Genomic DNA, 19499 nt, shown 5'->3' with positions numbered 1-19499 from the left:
CTTCATGTTCTCAATGTATTCAGCTCTTATGTCAACTGAACCCCTGTCCTGTATCCACTCTAGCGACTTATTCCTCTTTTCTTCCACTGCTCTCTTAACCTCTTCATCCCACCATGCTGTACATTTCTTCTTAGTTGTTACTCGTCACACCAAATGCTGCTTTAGCATTTGTCAGTAAGCGATCCCTATATGCATTCCACAAGCTGTCTAGATCCATTTTCATTCCAGTTCACTGATTCTAACTCCTCCCCTATGTTGGCCCTGCATTCATCTGCCATTCTTTGATCCTCAGCTTCTCAACTTTCAGTCTCTCTCCCTGACTGCTCCTCTCTCTCTTGGTCCACCTCATTCCTCTCAGCTTGACCTTGCATACCATAATCATATGATCTGACAAGCCTCCACATCGCCCTCTCAGTGCCCTCGTATCAGCAAAACTTCCCAGTATCAATTTCTCTAGGAGCGAGTAATCAATCTGGCTCCTTTCAACACGGTCTCCATTCCCTATATCCCATGTATATTTATGTGCACCTTTGTGTTTGGAATAAAAATTACAAGTGCACAACCTCCTTTCCTGACATGTCCTTCAGTCACTTCCCATTATCATTCTCTTCTGGTAATCCATTATTGCCCATTATATCATTCACAGGACAAGTGCCTACTCTCTCATTCATGTCACTCATCACAAACACTTTATAACTCAGGGCATTTCTCCTACTACTTCATTCAGCTCATCCCAAAACCTGTCTTTCTCTCTCTCACTCCTGTCATCAAAAGGTGCATACACTACAATCACTGCCACTTTCGCCTTCTCAAACTTTAGCTTGACACATATACATCTCAAGCTGACACACTTCTAATCTCTCATTCCACTCTGCCCCACTTTGTTCATCAACAAAACAACTCCTTCCTTGCATCTTCCTTGCCCACTCATGCCCGGTATTACAAATTTTACACCCTCCTACTCCTCGACTTCACATCCTTTCATCTTTGTTTCACACAATGCCATCACGGCATATCCTGCACTCTCGAACACATTCACTACTTCCACCCTCTTGCAATCCTCATTCACATCTATCACATTCCACATGGCCATGAAAATTTGCCCATTTGGGCAGATTTGCATGAAATGCATTTAGAAATACATTATGAAATGCATAATAACACTTGTAATGATTTAACTACGTCTTGGCTTGGACTATGACTCTATGTACTTGTGGCTGAATGTTTCCTGCCTGGGGTTACAACAACAACACAATATATGTGCTGCAGAGGGACTAGGTGATAACTGTATGGCTAGTTAACAAGCTTATAGTCACACTTTACTCTTGCAGTAGTATCTCCCGAGATCCATGGTAGCAACTCATCCACAACCTAACAAAATCGTTTCGTTTCGTTTCGTTTTTAAAGGCTCCAACATGCTTGCATGTGTCGGCCTTGGTCACCTAATGGCGGCTCTCCACGCTGCACGATCCATTGCAGCCTCCCTGTTCAGTCCCTTAACCCTAAGGTCACACTTAATGACCTCGTCCCATGTCTTTCTCGGTCTACCCCTCATAACCCCACCCCCAATAATAAATAAAAAACACAAGTTAGCAAACTGGTCTATAATGACTTAATGGACTAAATAAGTACTAACAACACAAAACTGCAATGCACTGACCAAACATAAAGGTGGGGGTACATGCTACGAGACACAGCCACAGTGCACATCTCTAACTTATGCCTTTGAGCCTGTGCTGGGTTATTCCTCTACTATGCTGGGATTCAAGGCCACTGCATCATCCAGGTTACCACTACTTCCCTTATGTGTTACCCTAGATACTCATTTTACCTACCAGCTTACAAATGGGGGATACACCTTAGTTCACCCAGCTGCCTGCACCAAGACTCAAACCCTGGTGCTACTGCGAAGGTATATTTACAGCTACCAATGGTAACTATTAGGACACCAAGACAGTGGCAAAAAAAAATAAATAAATAAATTTTGTGGTAGGTGGGGGTGCTCACCATCCACTCACTTGATGCAGTGCTGCTCTCAGGTGTCTGCCCTTTCCTCTCCTCCATCCTTCTTTCCTTCCATCCTCTTCTATCTTTCTTTCTTTCCTTGTCCTTCTGCCTATCGATGACTTTACACTTCCTCTTCAGTCTTTCTTTCCTTCATTCTTTCCTCTTCGTTCTGCCTGTGGGTGACTCGACACTGAGTGACAAGCCAAATGGTTTCCTGTACACCAGGAAACCATTTACTATGCTGGGTGGTAACCGTATAACCAAATTTTTGGCTCCTAGTGGTTTAGTGGGTAATTATGGCTCTCCAATCGGACTGAGCTGGGGAAGGTTTACATCCATAGGGCGGTTGGGGTTTATTGCTCAAGTAATGCCACTCAGGTATGAGTGAGGCTGGTCACTCTCATCTTAAATGTCAGGACGAGCTTGCCTAGCCTCGGACTTCTATGGTCCCCACGGAGCAACATAGGATTGGATGATGGATGGGTGGATAGATGGAAATAAATAAATAAATAAACTGGGATGTGGCTGTATGACTGAAATGATCAACAAAAACCTGATACACAAACCTGTTGGAATGTGTTGATGGGAGCAGGTACGTCTGTGCCCCACACCTGTATGCCCAACTGCTTGCGGCTGTGGTTCACCTGAGGGCAGAAGTGTGTCACAGTAAGGTATTGTAAAATTATGTACTCATTAAAGCAATACCTGGTATCCTTCCAGCAGAAAAAAGCCAGGCCAGGGAACAATCCATTTACTCTAAGGCCACATCCACACCATATGCTTGCTGGTGCAGATAAAAGTTCTGCATCATTGTAACCCATAGAATTCTTGCTCTCACCCATCCACATTCAGTATGGTCAGTTGTATGAATTACAGTGATTCTAAACTCCCACCCACACCCGCCTGCACATCTGGTGTGAGGCCAGAGTCTAAGGAACTGTAAAAGAAACACTATAACAGAGTGAGTGAGAGTTAGCTGACAGTGAGAGGATAGTGAAGAGTGGAAGGTAATACATAACACTAGCTCAAGGTTTGGTGTGACTGGGGGATAGCAGTTACTGCTTTCAAGTGTGCAGGTAAGATATTAGACATAATATAAATCATCACCACTGTCATCATCATCATCATCACCATCTCTGTTTTTCCCACCTAAGAATGGAATAATGTAGGATCTGCACACTCAGAATGAGAAGCTGATAGTTCTCCCTTTTTCACAGTCTCCTTTATTGTTTCCAAATCCTACCTCACCTCATCTTCAGGTGATCAAGAACAATAACAAAGACAATGACGATTCTTGTTAAAGCATGACATGCTGTACTATATATACACCATCATCATTCAGACCTTTCTCCTCTAAGGATAAGGTGAGATAGAGTCCAGACAGCAGGAAGAAAATAAATAAATAAATAAACAAAAATAAATCAATCAATCAAAGAAGTAGCCAAAGTTTGCACAACTAAATGGGCCACAATCTCCTTCACTCACCACTCAAGCCCAAGGATTCTTGTGTCCATCTCACAGGCCTAACTACTTTATATCGCCTACAAGCTTGAATCACTCCAGCAATTATCACCAGATTGGGAAAGAACAGTGGTGACGAGCCATTAATACACTGCTCTGTACAAAATCCGGTCAAATTTTACACGTTGCCCTCATTCGATTTTTGACTTTTCGTTAACATTTTCTAGTACCATTGGTCATTCTAGGAATCTTTTCTTCCATGAAATTTCTCTCGCAAATTGATAATAAATGAGTTACACGCGATTTACTTCCGCCAACCACAATCACAAGTGATATTATTTCGTACTTACACCCAACTTACTGACAACAAAAGTGGCTAACTTACCTTATACTTTACGCAATTCTAAGCATTTTTTCTTCTATGATGCTAACTTACCTTATACTTTCCGCAATTCTAAGCATTTTTTCTTCTATGATACTTCTGTTTTAAATCAACCGTTGATGAGTTATGCAATTTATTACACTTATTATTTTCTACAGGAGAGAGATTTTCCCTGCCGTGGTCGGACAGTTGTGTGTGTTCGTTGGTACGTGTTATGTGTGTGGGTGGATAAAGCGCATGTGTAGCACATGAATCTGCCAATCACAAAGTAGAATTTCAAATGTCCCACGCTAGGGCCCGCAAGAAAAGTCAGTTCGTCTCCAACCATGGACTGGGAAGCCTGCAAAATTTATTACTTCATTGCTATTTCACAGTTCTACCAGCAAGAAGATAAAACTGTAGCCTTTGTGCGATCGAATGGTATTTTACCATCAACAGGAACAAAGTACCCAAATCAAGGCAAAAGTCTCATTTTACGTGAGGATCAGAAAGTGTTGTGCTGTTGCCTGTCACCAGATGCTGTTACAGCTACAAACGACTCTTCAGATGAAGACGAGGAACTGTAAAGTGCTAGGTAAATGCATTATTTCTCATTTACACTTGGTTAGGTTAGGTTAGATGAGGTTTGGTTAATGTCATGGGGGGGCCAGGGGGCGAAGCCCCCCAGTTAGGAAGCACAGCCATGGTTGGGGGGTCTGGGGGGCAAAGCCCCCCAGTTAGGAATCATGACCTCCCTAAGAAGCTTAAAATTATTTTCTTCCGAAGGATTTTATTGTTTTTCGTTTGATTTTGATAACAGTTCCAGTAGGAAATCACTCGCTTTTGCGTTTTTCCCCCACCCAAAACCCTGGTTTCCCACAGGTCCCCCAGTACTCCTGGGGGGAGGGGGAAGAACCACAAAAAATTACATTTCAGGTGATAACAGGCATCCAACCTGAGTGTTTTCTGTTGTTTTTGGTGTGATTTTTGTTGATTTGGACCGGTCCTTTCCACCGGAAGTCGCTAGTGACGTTCAATAAAAACTAGCGACTTGCGATAGAAATGAAGGTGAAAAACGATCGAACCACACCAAAAACAACAGGAAACACTCAGGTTGGTTGAAAAAATCGGATGAGGGCAACGTGTAAAAATTGACCCAAAATCCTTCCAGCACATAAAGCAAACTCATTCAAATGATGGGGATAAATCCGCAGTATACTGCTGAAAACCTGCAACTGTTGTTGCTGATGAAGAGGCTGTTAGTGTCCCTGTTATTCTTCTTTCTCCTGTTTAAGGTCTTGCTTACACCTTCATAAATTCAGTTTGAATAATACAGCCATCAAAATGCAGACTATTAACAGATACAAACCTGTTCTTGTTGCTGTTCAAGAAGAAGCTGTTTACTATCCTTGTTGCTCTTCTTCTTCTTTTTCCTTCTGTCTAGTGCAGCAGTCCCAAGCTCTACCCCAGACAGTAATTGCACTCCTCCTCCACCCTCTTCCCCACCACCCTCATCTCCTCCTGGTCCTGTACTGTCATAATCATCTGAAAATTGGGTGAGAGGAATGAATGAATGCTGCTTTCAGGTAAGTCTACACAGAGTGACAAGCAAAATTATTTCCTGTAAACCAGGAAACTATTTACTGTACTACACTGAATGGCAATCATATAACCAAATGATGCCTGGTGGTTTTATGGGGTAAGGGACTCCAACTAGGGGGTCCATAAGAGTTTACATCTGAAGGGTGGTGGGGGTTTATTTTGCTCACATAATGTCACTCAGGGATGGGTGAGGCTGGTCACTCTCACCTTAAATGTCAGGACTGAGTAGCCTAGCCCCAGGCCCCTACACTCCTAATGGGGCAAAAAAGCACTGGTTGGATGGATGGATGGATGTGCTTGTACATGGAGGGTACAGCAGCAAAGGATGCATTATTTCAAGTTACAACTGAAAGTGCAATATCCTGGACAAACCCTGAATTTCTGACAATTATTTCTGAAGCATGTAAGGATGACAGAACATGTCTCACATTTACGTCACATTGATGGCATTCAGTAATATGGGATGCAGGCTCATCACTTCTAACAATTAAACATATTTCATAAATCACCTTAAAAAATTATGGGTTGCTTGACACTTTTGTTTATCCAGCTACAACAATACAGCCAAAAGACCTAGATTATTAACCTCACTAGACTTGCAAAGTCTAGAAGGTTTTACCCAATTAAGGAAGGACCTCTAGTAGTGAAGGGGTTAATGACTAACAAAGCCAACTCCTCCAGAATGAAAAGCCTCCTGAGCTGAATGAAACCAAACAGAAGTAATGGAAATAAAATGTAAAATATGGTACATTATCATACTGAAGGGATTATAAATGTAATTATTTTTTTATTCATTTGTTTTCCCTTCCTTTGTTCTTATATATATATATATATATATATACAGTACCCTCGCGTCCAACATGCGTTAGTCCAGCACGATTCACTTCCAGCACGGAGAGCAAATAATTAGTATTATTTAATACGATTTAAGTACTGCAACACGAGTGTGTTAGCAAAACACGCACAGAGCTCCGAGAAGTGGGTGAAATCTGCAGAGTTCACCTCTAGCACGATCACCCCCGGTCCAACACGGTCATACTGGACATTCCCATGATGATGATAGCCAATGAAAACTTCTGATCAAGTAGCCTTCCCTGCCTGCCCACTATCGTGACGTGATCGTGATGCCGCCCAATTAAAAACGCTTCTGCTGTCACGTGATGTTTTGTTTACATTTCTCCCGCCACAGCATCACTCAGTTGCATAATTCGCATTGGAAGGTGCTTTTTTTCTTGCTGCATTTTCTGCCCTTGTTACTGCATTTTACCCTGCTCACGATGCCTAGGAAGCCTTCTGAGAACCCCAAGAAGCGTCGGCACCTCCCTCAGGCCACCATGCTAGAAAGCATCGAGAGGAAGAAGAAAGGGGAGAGGAAAGTTGACACTGCCAAGGCCTACGACATGAATGAAGCCAACGTGAGGACCATAATAAAAAACCAAGACAAGATCCTGGCAGCAGTGAAGGCTTACACAGTGCTAGGACAGGCAGAAGCAGGACCTTCCATGGCTGTGGACGAAGATAGTGATTCTGATTGTGATTTCGAAGGATTTATGAGGGAGGTTGAGGAGGAGCAGCAGCCATTACCCGCTAGTGACGCCAGCAGCCATCCTCCAGGGACCCAGTAGGACTACCTACAGCCTTGGATACCACCTTCCATTCCCAGTAAGCCCACCAACACTACCCTAAAAGGTTAGTTATCATTCATAGCACAGTACCATTTATTATAATTACAATAGTACCAATATATGTATAGGTATATGGTAGGTATTTAGGGTGACTTTTCCTAGGGTTGCTGACATAATTTATTTTTCCCCATAAGCTCTGTTGTTTGTCCAACACGTTTTTGGTCCAACACGTGACCCATGCATGACAATATTACCGTGTTGGATGCGAGGGTACTGTATATCTATATCTATCTATATATATATATATATATATATATATCTATCTATCTATTGCCAGACGCCTCAATCCCGTTTGGGGTGGCCACAAACAAATCGCCTCCAAGTCGCCCTGTCCCCCGCCATTTCACTCCCCTGCTCCCAACTCACACCCCCCTCTCTCATATACCTCTCCACCCCATCCCTCCATCTCATCCTCGGCCTCCCCCTCCCTCTTCCCCCCTCCACCTCACTCACATACACTCTCTTCGTCAGTCTTTCGCCCTCCATCCTCTCCACATGGCCAAACCACCTCAGTGTGTTCCTCATAACGCTTCCTATCACATCCACATCCACACCACAACGCTCCTTTATATCCTCATTCGTCAGCCTGTCTCTCCACGTGACTCTACAGGCTCCTCTTAAATAACTCATTTCCACTGCTCTCACTCTTGACTTGTGTCCTTCCAACAATGTCCAAGCTTCACTTCCGTACGTTAGAGTTGGTATCACAATACTGTCATGTAGTAACTTTTTCACTTCCATGCTCACTTCTCTGTTTCTTATCACTGCTTTCAAGGAACCAGCAACCTATCTTCCCTGCTGTACCCTTTCAAGCACTTCACCCTCCAACCCTCCATCCTTACTCATCACACTACCCAAATACTTAAACGTACTCACATTTTCCAATTCCTCACCATCTAACCTCGCTGTACATTCACTAACTTCACCTCTCTCAAAGACCATCACTTTACTCTTCCCTACATTCACCTTTAGGTTCCGTTTCTTACACACTCTCTCAAACTCATCCACCAAGCCTTGCAGCTCCCCTTCGTCTTCACTCAACAACACAGTATCATCTGCAAACAACAGTACAGGGAGTTTCCAAACACTATCCTCTCTCACCAGGGCCACTCCAACATCCACTACCCTACCTTGTACCTCTTTTATTACCCCATCCATGTACAGATTGAACAACCATGGAGACATGACACATCCTTGTTTCAAACCAACTTTCAAAGAGAAAAATTCACTTAGTTCACCATCCACACGCACTGCAGCCTTCGCACCATCGTACATACTCTTCACAGCATTCAACAACTTCCCATCTACTCCATATATTCTTAACACTTTCCACAATCCTTGTCTATCCACCCTGTCATATGCTTTCTCCAAATCCATGAATGCCGCATACAACTTCTTTCCCTTCTCTAGAAACTTTTCCACTAAAGATCTAAGAGTGAATATCTGATCTACACAACCTCTTCCCTTCCTAAAGCCTCCCTGTTCTTCTCCAACTAATTTCTCTGTTCTTTCTCTAACTCTGTCTATAAGTATCCTACCATACACCTTTCCTATTATACTAAGAAGACAAATGCCCCTATGATTACCACACACTTCTTTTTCCCCTTTTCCTTTGTACAAGGGAATAATTATACCTGACTTCCAATCCTCCGGGACTCTACCTTCCTCCCAGGCCAATCTGCACATCTTCCACATCCATTCTACTACTATCTCTCCCCCATGCTTCAGCATTTCACCACACACTCCATCAATTCCTGGGGCTTTCCCCGATTTAACTTTCTTCATTGCTTCCACAACTTCTATCCTACTGATTTCTTCCTGTCTACTCACCTCCCTCCTTCTCCCAGCCATTCCCCAGCCACTTATACTTGCATTACTTCCATCCTCTACGTTCAACAATTCCTTAAAGTGTTCTCTCCATCTGCTCACTTTTTCTCCCTTCTCCACTAGTAATCTACCATTTTTATCTTTCACTTCCCTGCTAACTTTATTTCCACCCTGTCTTACTCTTTTCACTTCTCTCCAGAACATTTTCTTACAGTCCCTCCACTTTACACTCAAATTCTTTCCAAATTCCTCATCCACTCTCTTCTTACTCTTTCTTACTAATCTTTTCACCTCTCACTTCCTTTCCACATATAACTCTCTCTTCCGCCTCTCAACTTCTTCCACGCCCCGATTTCTCACCCATTCATTGTATGCTTTCTTCTTTTGTGCCACAGCCTGTTTCACCTCTTCAGTCCACCACGCTGTTCCTTGTACCCCCCTCCGCCTTCTCTTCCTTCCACACACCACATCACATGCTGCACATATTTCTTCTGTAAATATCTTACACACACCTTCCATGTCTCCCATCTGCTCCAATTCATATTTGCCCAATCGTTCCTCCACTTCTCTCTTATACTCTGCCTTTTTCTCATCCTCTTGTAACCTTTCCACTCTCCTTGCAACTACTCCTTCCTCTCGTCTTTCCCTTCTTCTATTCCTCCATCTTACTTGAACTTTAATTCTGGCCACCACCAAGTAGTGGTCAGAAAGTCCACTCCCCCAACCTCTATACACTCTTGCATCCTTTACACATCTTCGCATCCTTTCATCCACACACACATAATCAATCATTGCCTTCCTTTCATTCAGTTCACCACCCACCCTTCTCATCACTCGCCATGTATACCTGTGGATCATTTTATGCCTGAAGAGGGTATTGGCTATCACCAACCCCCTCCCAGCACAAATGTCCACTAACGCACTCCCATTCTCATCTATCTCGGCAGGCACACCCCACTCACCAACTATTCCATCCACCTTCACATTACCAACTTTACCATTCATATCACCAATCAAAAACACTCTCTCATTCCTTCCAAACTTTTCCATGCACATTTCCACATTTGTCCAGAACTCTTCTCTCACTCTTCTAGCACGATCTTGCGTTGGTGCATACACACACACAATCGCCCACATTTGTATTCCAACTTTCAACTTTACTCACACAATCCTTGACCCAACTGATCCATACTGTCTTATGCTCTTCTTCCATCTTTTACTCACAACTATACACACTCCTTCCTTTGCCCTCTCATTCTCATCTACTCCTGCACATATACCCCATCCATACTCCCATTCTCTCACACTTTCTCCTCTCCATTTTGTTTCAGTTATTCCACATACATCCACTTTCGCACCCTCAAGCACCTGGACAATCTCTCTCTCTTTCACCTCATCATTCGCTCCTCTTACATTCCATGTACTCATTACCAAGTCCTTTGTCCGGTCCTGGGTCGTCATCGTTTGGTCAGTCCTTGTCCGAGGCTTCTTGTTTGTTTTTTTAGTTAGTTGTTTTCCAGGGAGGGGCACTAACCCTCCACCAACCCTTTTAGTCGCCTTTTACGACAAGCAGGGATACTGGGGGAGTATTCTTGAAAACCCCCCTACCCCCAGGGGACATATATATATATATATATATATACGTGGCTCAGTGGGTTAGAGTGCTCCGCTCTGACCGAAGGGTCGGAGGATCGAATCCACCCAAGGGTCATTGGTAGACATCAGGAAGGGCATCCGGTCATAAAATGCTACACGCTCCAAACCAAAGTCCTCTACCCAGGGACAACACCTTAGCCCTTATCCCAAAAAGGGGTACCTGGCGTAAAACTCACATCTCTCATATATATATATATATACACCGGTATATATATATATATATATATATATATATAAGCAACGTTGGGTCTGGTTAGTACTTGGATGGGTGACCGCCTGGGAACACCAGATGCTGTTGGAATCCCTACGTGTCAAGTGGGGTTGGTGGAGGATTAGTGCCCCTCCCTGTAAAACAGTTAACTCTAAGTCCTTGGCCACCCCGTTTGGGATACATAGCGTCTGGCAATGAATGAATGAAATGAATAAGTATATATACAGTATATATATCTATCTATCTATCTCTTGCCAGACGCCTCAATCCCATTTGGGGCGGCCACAAACAAATCGCCTCCAAGTCGCCCTGTCCCCAGCCATTTCACTCCCCTGCTCCCAACTCACACCCCCCTCTCTCATATACCTCTCCACCCCATCCCTCCATCTCATCCTCGGCCTCCCCCTCCCTCTTTCCCCCTCCACCTCACTCACATACACTCTCTTCGTCAGTCTTTCACCCTCCATCCTCTCCACATGGCCAAACCACCTCAGTGTGTTCCTCATAACGCTTCCTATCACATCCACATCAACACCACAACGCTCCTTTATATCCTCATTCATCAGCCTGTCTCTCCATGTGACTCCACAGGCTCCTCTTAAATAACTCATATATATATATATATATATATGGAGCCTCTGTGGTACAGTGGTAGAGTGTGCATTTCACATGCTGGTGAGTGTGGGTTCACCTCCCTCCTGAGTTGTAAAAACTTTGGGAAGTGTTCACCAAGCCACTTGCTACTTTGGCGGACACAAGGGGTGCTGTGGTTGAACCAGTGTTGCATACTAGTATGCTTGCACCCAATTGGCTTAAGGCGGGCCGATTATACTTGGTTCACTGACTACATACACATCCAAAGCCACTACAACACTACAATCACACTCACAAGCACTTCTCACCCTACATACAGTCTCTACCAGACAGCCTAAGCCACTGGGTACAGATACATTGGCTGTATCGTCCCTGCTTCGGTAGGGATAGGCTGGTCCTGCAGTGGGTCTCAATGGCTGCTGATGATGATGATATATCCATCCATCCATCATCCAATCCTATGTTACCCCGTGAGGAGCATAGGAGCCCGGGGCTAGGCAGTTGGTCCTGACATTTAAGATGAGAGTGACCAGCCTCACTCATCCCTGAGTGGCATTACGTGAGCAATAAACCCCAACCACCCCTTGGATATAAGCCTTCAACGGGTCAATCAAATTGGAGCACAATAATTACCCACTAAACCACCAGGTGGCAAAATTTGGTTATATGGTTACCACTCAGCATAGTAAATGGTTTCCTGGTGTACAGGAAACCATTTGGCTTGCACGCAGTGTAGAGTCACCCACAGGCAGAAGGAAGAGGAAAGAATGAAGGAATGAAAGACAGAAGAGGAAGTGTAAAGTCACCCATAGGCAGAAGGACGAGGAAAGAATGAAGGAAAGAAAGATAGAAGAAGATGGAAGGAATGAAGGATGGAGGAGAGGACAGGGCAGACACCCGAGAGCAGCACTACATTGAGTGAGTGGATGGTGAGTGCCCCCACCTACCACATATATATATATATATATATATATATATATATATATATGTGATATATGATATATGATATATATATGTGATAGGAAGCGTTATGAGGAACACACTGAGGTGGTTTGGCCATGTGGAGAGGATGGAGGGTGAAAGACTGACGAAGAGAGTGTATGTGAGTGAGGTGGAGGGGGGAAGAGGGAGGGGGAGGCCGAGGATGAGATGGAGGGATGGGGTGGAGAGGTATATGAGAGAGGGGGGTGTGAGTTGGGAGCAGGGGAGTGAAATGGAGGGGGACAGGGTGACTTGGAGGCGATTTGTTTGTGGCCACCCCAAACGGGATTGAGGCATCTGGCAATAGATAGATAGATATATATATATATATATATATATATATATATATATATATATATATATATATATCAATCTTTCAAGCACTTCACCCTCCAAACCTCCATCCTTACTCATCACACTACCCAAGTACTTAAACGTACTCACATTTTCCAATTCCTCACCATCCAACCTCGCTGTACATTCACTGACTTCACCTCTCTCAAAGACCATCACTTTACTCTTCCCTACATTCACCTTTAGGTTCTGTTTCTTACACACTCTCTCAAACTCATCCACCAAGCCTTGCAGCTCTCCTTCGTCTTCACTCAACAACACGGTATCATCTGCAAACAACAGTACAGGGAGTTTCCAAACACTATCCTCTCTCACCAGGGCCACTCCAACATCCACTACCCTACCTTGTACCTCTTTTATTACCCCATCCATGAACAGATTGAACAAGCATGGAGACATGACACATCCCTGTTTCAAACCAACTTTCAAAGAGAAAAATTCACTTAGTTCACTATCCACACGCACTGCAGCCTTCGCACCATCGTACATACTCTTCAAAGCATTCAACAACTTCCCATCTATTCCATATATTCTTAACACTTTCCACAATCCTAGTCTATCCACCCTGTCATATGCTTTCTCCAAATCCATGAAAGCCGCATACAACTTCCTTCCCTTCTCTAGAAACTTTTCCACTAAAGATCTGAGAATGAATATCTGATCTACACAACCTCTTCCCTTCCTAAAGCCTCCCTGTTCTTCTCCAACTAATTCCTCTGTTCTTTCTCTAACTCTGTCAATAAGTATCCTACCATACACTTTTCCTATTATACTAAGAAGACAAATGCCCCTATGATTACCACACACTTCTTTTTCCCCTTTTCCTTTGTACAAGGGAATAATTATACCTGACTTCCAATCCTCCGGGATTCTACCTTCCTCCCAGGCCAATCTGCACATCTTCCACATCCATTCTACTACTATCTCTCCCCCACGCTTCAGCATTTCACCACACACTCCATCAATTCCTGGGGCTTTCCCTGATTTAACTTTCTTCATTGCTTCCACAACTTCTATCCTACTGATTTCTTCCTGTCTTCTCACCTCCCTCCTTCTCCCAGCCATTCCCCAGCCACTTATACTTGCATTGCTTCCATCCTCCACGTTCAACAATTCCTTAAAGTGTTCTCTCCATCTGCTCACTTTTTCTCCCTTCTCCACTAGTAATCTACCATTTTTATCTTTCACTCCCCTGCTAACTTTATTTCCACCCTGTCTTACTCTTTTCACCTCTTTCCAGAACATTTTCTTACAGTCCCTCCACTTTACACTCAAATTCCTTCCAAATTCCTCATCCACTCTCTTCTTACTCTCTCTTACTAATCTTTTCACCTCTCTCTTTCTTTCTACATATAACTCTCTCTTCCGCCTCTCAACTTCTTCCACGCCCCTATTTCTCATCCATTTATTATATGCTTTCTTCTTTTGTGCCACAGCCCGTTTCACCTCTTCAGTCCACTACGCTGTTCCTTGCACCCCCCTCCGTCTTCTCTTCCTTCCACACACCACATCACATACTGCACATATTTCTTCTGTAAATATTCTACACAAACCTTCCACATCCCCCATCTGCTCCAACTCATATTTGCCCAATCGTTCCTCCACTTCTCTCTTATACTCTGCCTTTTTTTCATCCTCTTGTAACCTTTCCACTCTCTTTGCAACTACTCCTTCCTCTCGTCTTTCCCTTCTTCTATTCCTCCATCTTACTTGAACTTTAACTCTGGCCACCACCAAGTAGTGGTCAGAAAGTCCACTCCCCCAACCTCTATACACTCTTGCATCCAATATACATCTTCGCATCCTTTCATCCACACACACATAATCAATCATTGCCTTCCTTTCACTCAATTCACCACCCACCCTTCTCATCACTCGCCATGTATACCTGTGGATCATTTTATGCCTGAAGAGGGTATTGGCTATCACCAACCCCGTCCCAGCACAAATGTCCACTAACGCACTCCCATTCTCATCTATCTCAGCAGGCACACCCCACTCACCAACTATTCCATCCACCTTCACATTCCCAACTTTACCATTCATATCACCAATCAAAAACACTCTATCATTCCTTCCAAACTTTTCCATGCACACTTCTACATTTGTCCAGAACTCTTCTCTCACTCTTCTAGCACGATCTTGCGTTGGCGCATTCACACACACAATCGCCCACATTTGTATTCCAACTTTCAACTTTACCCACACAATCCTTGATCCAACTGATCCATACTGTCTTATGCTCCTCTTCCATCTTTTACTCACAACTATACAAACTCCTTCCTTTGCCCTCTCATTCTCACCTACTCCTGCACATATACCCCATCCATACTCCCATTCTCTCACACTTTCTCCTCTCCATTTTGTTTCAGTTATTCCACATACATCCACTTTCGCATCCTCAAGCACCTGGACAATCTCTCTCTCTTTCACCTCATCATTTGCTCCCCTTACATTCCACGTTCCAATTGCAATGTCCTTTGTCCGGTCCTTGGTTGTCAACGTTTGGTCAGTCCTTGTCCGAGGCTTCTTGTTTGTTTTTTTAGTTAGTTGTTTTCCGGGGAGGGGTACTAACCCTCCGCCAACCCTTTTAGTCGCCTTTTACGACAAGCAGGGATACTGGGGGAGTATTCTTGACAAACCCCCCTACCCCCAGGGGGTATATATATATATATATATATATATATATATATATATATATATAGTACAAGGTACTACAAAATGGGCTCAGGTTTAGGAATACCACGCATACTGTACACCACTGACACCCACCACCATGTGAAAAAAAACTGACACATACAACCATGTTCAATAGGCTACTTCATAACTCTTGATGACACAAACCACTTTAAGTGAAAAATAGCATTATCATATTTATTCATCAGGAATGTAAATAACTCATCAAATAACTTACAATAATACATGTCAGTCATATACAATAAGAAGGTGCTGGAAGGGGAATTTAACACAATATAACCAGGCAGCTGTACTGCAACCATACAAACATCCTTCCACTCCTGTCATATCACTGAATAGATGATGGTGGACAACAGAAAGGCAACTTCACCTTGCAGTCCAGCCCACAGGGTCAAGTTCAGACTGGCTTAGGGCCTTCCCAACAACATATACAACACAAGTAACATCACACTGTACTATACCTTCTAATATTGGTTCTGTTTCTTCAGTGTGTATCTGACTGTTCTCTGTGTTCACTCCACTGTTAACATCACTTTCAGGTTTCACAGCTGGCGGATCATCCTGAAAGAATTGTAACATGTTACTACTAACAACATAAGTCGAAAAATGGAGAATGAGAAACTAACTAGGAGTGTGTAGCTATGTGAGTGAGGTGGGCAGAAATATTGAGATGAAACGGATGGATGGGGGAAGTTGTGGCTGTATGGTGCAAACTCTCAAATACAAAATGCTTGGGTCCAAAGGCATTATGGAAAATGGAATATTCTGAAATGAATCATAAAGATAACTACCAGTATCACAATTAAGTACCATATGGTATCATATAAAAATTAGCCTATCATTTTCCAAAAACTTCCCCTTTTCAGGAGATAGGGAGGGAGATGATGGGTGTTTGCATAACCAAGCAGCAGAGCTGACCAGCTTCAGTGCCACTGTGAAAAGGCATCTCTCTACAGCACTAGGGAGAAGGTGGAGAGGTATATAAATACACTTGGGAGGGTGGTGTGAATTGGAGAGAGCAGCCTGATGTTAAGAACAAGGTGACACGGATTCTGTCTGTGGCCACACCTTCGGGATTAAGACAGGTATCACAGCTCGCTAACTAGATGGAGAGAACCCTGATTATAAACCATACACTATAGTACTTTTATCACAAAATAATTGTGTATTTATTTAGGTTTGTGATTTTCCTCCTACATTTGGGTTTTTCTCAATCACTGGGCTCATCTGGGTCATTCTTAGGACTATCTTGGATTGCTATAACAACTACTTCAAGGCCCCTAATACCATACCTATCAGACAAAAATTAAGTTTTAAATTTAACCTAACCTAACATTGGTAATGGCACCAGAAGTAAAACATGCACCAGGAAATCCAGGCAGCTACTTAGCTCTAGTTGGTAAGGCAAATGGTAAGATGGTAGATGATAGTAAAGCAGGTACCGGTATCACACGGGGACCCATGAACTTTGTGTGCAGCACAAATTGGATGTCCATTCCCTATAACACGGTGGATGTCTGTGGCCACGTTCTTCTATATTAAGTTCACCTCATGCAACTGGGAGGTCACTTGTTCTGACTTCCTAGCAGACGATATGTTTATTACCAACAATAATGGACATGAACCAGCTAGTGACTTTTGAAATGGGTATTTTTCTATTCTATCTATCTATCTATTGCCAGACGCCATAATCCTGTAAGGGGTGGCCATTTGACTTTGATGTTTTACGGGGAGGGGCACTAACCCTCCACCAACCCACTTGTTGACTAAAACAAATAAAAACATAATAAGCCATATAAAAAGAATACCGTATATAAAGTTTTCTAACGCTATGGAATTAATCATAAGACAGCAGATGACACACTTTACTTGGCCACAACTACAGATAGTCAACAGAGCAGGAAACTACGGAATCATGGACATCCATGAATGGGTCTGGCTGTATTAACACCCAGTAATGGTGGTAACCTATGAAATGTAGCATATAACCTATAACAGACCCATTTCAGTAAGATAATTTGGATATCTGTGCCCCTGTGGTAAAACATTAATGTCAAAAATCACCCAAGCTATGGGTATGTCCAGATGTTACGGTAGGCTGTGGATTAAACAGAATAAATGTCAATGTTAGGACTTACATTATTTAGAACCAAACAAACTTACCATAAACCTCCTGAAGCCATTATTATTTTTCTTATTAAACTTGAGGCCTTTCGTCAGTTTCTTAAATATATCATACGAATTCATTGTCCAATTCTGAACTTTCTATGGTAGACCGATTGTGACGTGATCAGCCTTATGTCTCCGGTAAATATGGCCTGTGTTATTTACACTGGCGATCTTATTATAATCTCTGAGAGGCTGAATCTTCACAATGGTGGACTGAACTTCATTAACGTAATAAAACACCAAAATAAAAACACTAAGGAAATAACGCTCCTCACGTGTATACGTGCTTTCCTAGTCTTGCTAAACACCGTCCGTAGCCGGACTTCCCTGGTACTCGCAAATGCAGTATAACTCCTCTATTTTATTTCATTTCAGCTCAACAAATATAATTGTTATACTAGGTGTTTTTAGGTCGACTTCTCGTTCTAAAAACACTAGCTGCTGAGCCGGGTTTCTCTTTCAAGACCGGAGCTAGAATACACTACGAGAGGAAGAGGGCATCAAAACTTTGGTCAATCAACCTTACACGTGTATTATCTTAGTTTACAAACCGCTAGGTACAAAGTGAGTATACGTAAGACACAATACACTATTTAGACAAGAGGACTCCGACTGGGCTGCTGAGGTCTTGGGCTTTACAGGTGTCGGCCAGGTGCAGGAGGTGTCCTTCTCTCAGGGAGCACGGGACGACCCTCAGGGGCTGCGTCGTCTTCAGTGAGCTACTGGGCGGCGTGGTGAGGGGCCCTCCTCTAGTGGGGCCTCGATGGGGTGTCCGGTCCTCAGGGCTGGGACCGAATAAGAGGAGTAGGCACGCTTGTCTGCGTCCACCCTGGGGAGGAGGTCAGCGTCTTTTGGGGCTGGGGAGGTCACACCCCGGGGTCTGGGAGGCACCTCTGGGAGTCCGGGGGCTGCGGTCTCCCTCCAGGCGGGCCACCGTCAAGGGTGGTCTGCGGTGTCTCCTTCTGCAGGAATCCGTCAGCTGGTGCTCTCGCCCGGGCGCCGGTTGGACTGCACACACTCCCGGGGTCACTATGGGGCCTCACCAAACCTCCTTCAGGCAGGATACTTCCTCCTGTGGGCTGCCTCTATGGGGAGAACAGGAGGGGTGTCCCGCTTGGCCACAGGAGGGTTGGGCTAAGCCAGGGACGTCCTCCGGAAGGGAAGCCACAGGGGGGGAGAAACGGGTGGTGTGGTGCCTCTCCCTGGCGTGGCTAATGGCCGTCGCCGAGGTCCTAAGGGCAACAGGGGGAGGGCAGCTGATGGCCGTCCCTCTCCTGTCGGTGTGGATGATGGCCGTCATCTGGGCCTGACGTCCGGACAGGACCGTGAGTGAGATGTGGCTGATGGCTGTCACCTGTCCACAGGTGCGGCTGCTGGCCGTCACCGAGGTCCTGTGAGAGGGGGCGCAGCTGGTGGCCGTTGCCCTGGCCTCATCCTCCGAGTGGACTGTGGGCAGGGTGCGGCTGGTGGCCGTCACCTGCTCACAGGTGTGGCTGATGGCTGTCACTTGGATGCTGCTTGGGACTTAAATTTCAGCCCCACCCCGAACCTGGCGAGGGCTGGTCTGGCTGGAGGGCAATGTACCCATACTGTGTAGTCCTCGCTGGGTCCGTTGTGAGGAATAAAGGCTCAAGGTAGTAGGGGACATAGGCCCATACTCCCTAGGTATCGCGCACGCCCTCAGAGCCCCTCCGTGGTCTCCTCCTGGGGTGGATGTTGCCACATCCAAGTGGTGCTTCGCCGTGGTGGGTATTTCACCACCGTCTTGGGGGGAAAAGTCACGTCCCTGTGGCTGGAGGTAGTAGATTTACGTGGTGGTGGTATTGTGGGCTGGTGTTATAGGTGATGGAGGAGGGTGGTCCAGTAGGGGGTGGCTAGGTCTGGGTCTTGGTGA

The 19499-nt window shown here is 44.4% G+C and overlaps 1 protein-coding gene across 1 annotated transcript in view; it reads right to left on the bottom strand.

Annotated features, from left to right (window-relative positions):
* ais (DExD-box helicase 52) overlaps nt 1-17822 on the bottom strand; it is a 54758-nt gene extending 36936 nt beyond the window's left edge. Inside the window, exons 1-4 of the mRNA XM_080285799.1 lie at nt 17600-17822; nt 15888-15997; nt 5199-5361; nt 2574-2651 (exon numbers count right to left, since the gene is read on the bottom strand). Coding sequence (XP_080141925.1) covers nt 2574-2651; nt 5199-5361; nt 15888-15997; nt 17600-17683 — 435 coding nt within the window. The 5' untranslated portion in view covers nt 17684-17822. The remainder of the gene's footprint in view (nt 1-2573; nt 2652-5198; nt 5362-15887; nt 15998-17599) is intronic.
* Nucleotides 17823-19499: the final 1677 nt, after the last annotated feature.

Source organism: Coenobita brevimanus, chromosome 108, assembly GCF_032717465.1.
Source record: "Coenobita brevimanus isolate Jiangsu-jjx chromosome 108, ASM3271746v2, whole genome shotgun sequence".
NCBI lineage: Eukaryota > Metazoa > Arthropoda > Malacostraca > Decapoda > Coenobitidae > Coenobita > Coenobita brevimanus.
This window is presented reverse-complemented; position numbering and strand designations above follow the sequence as displayed.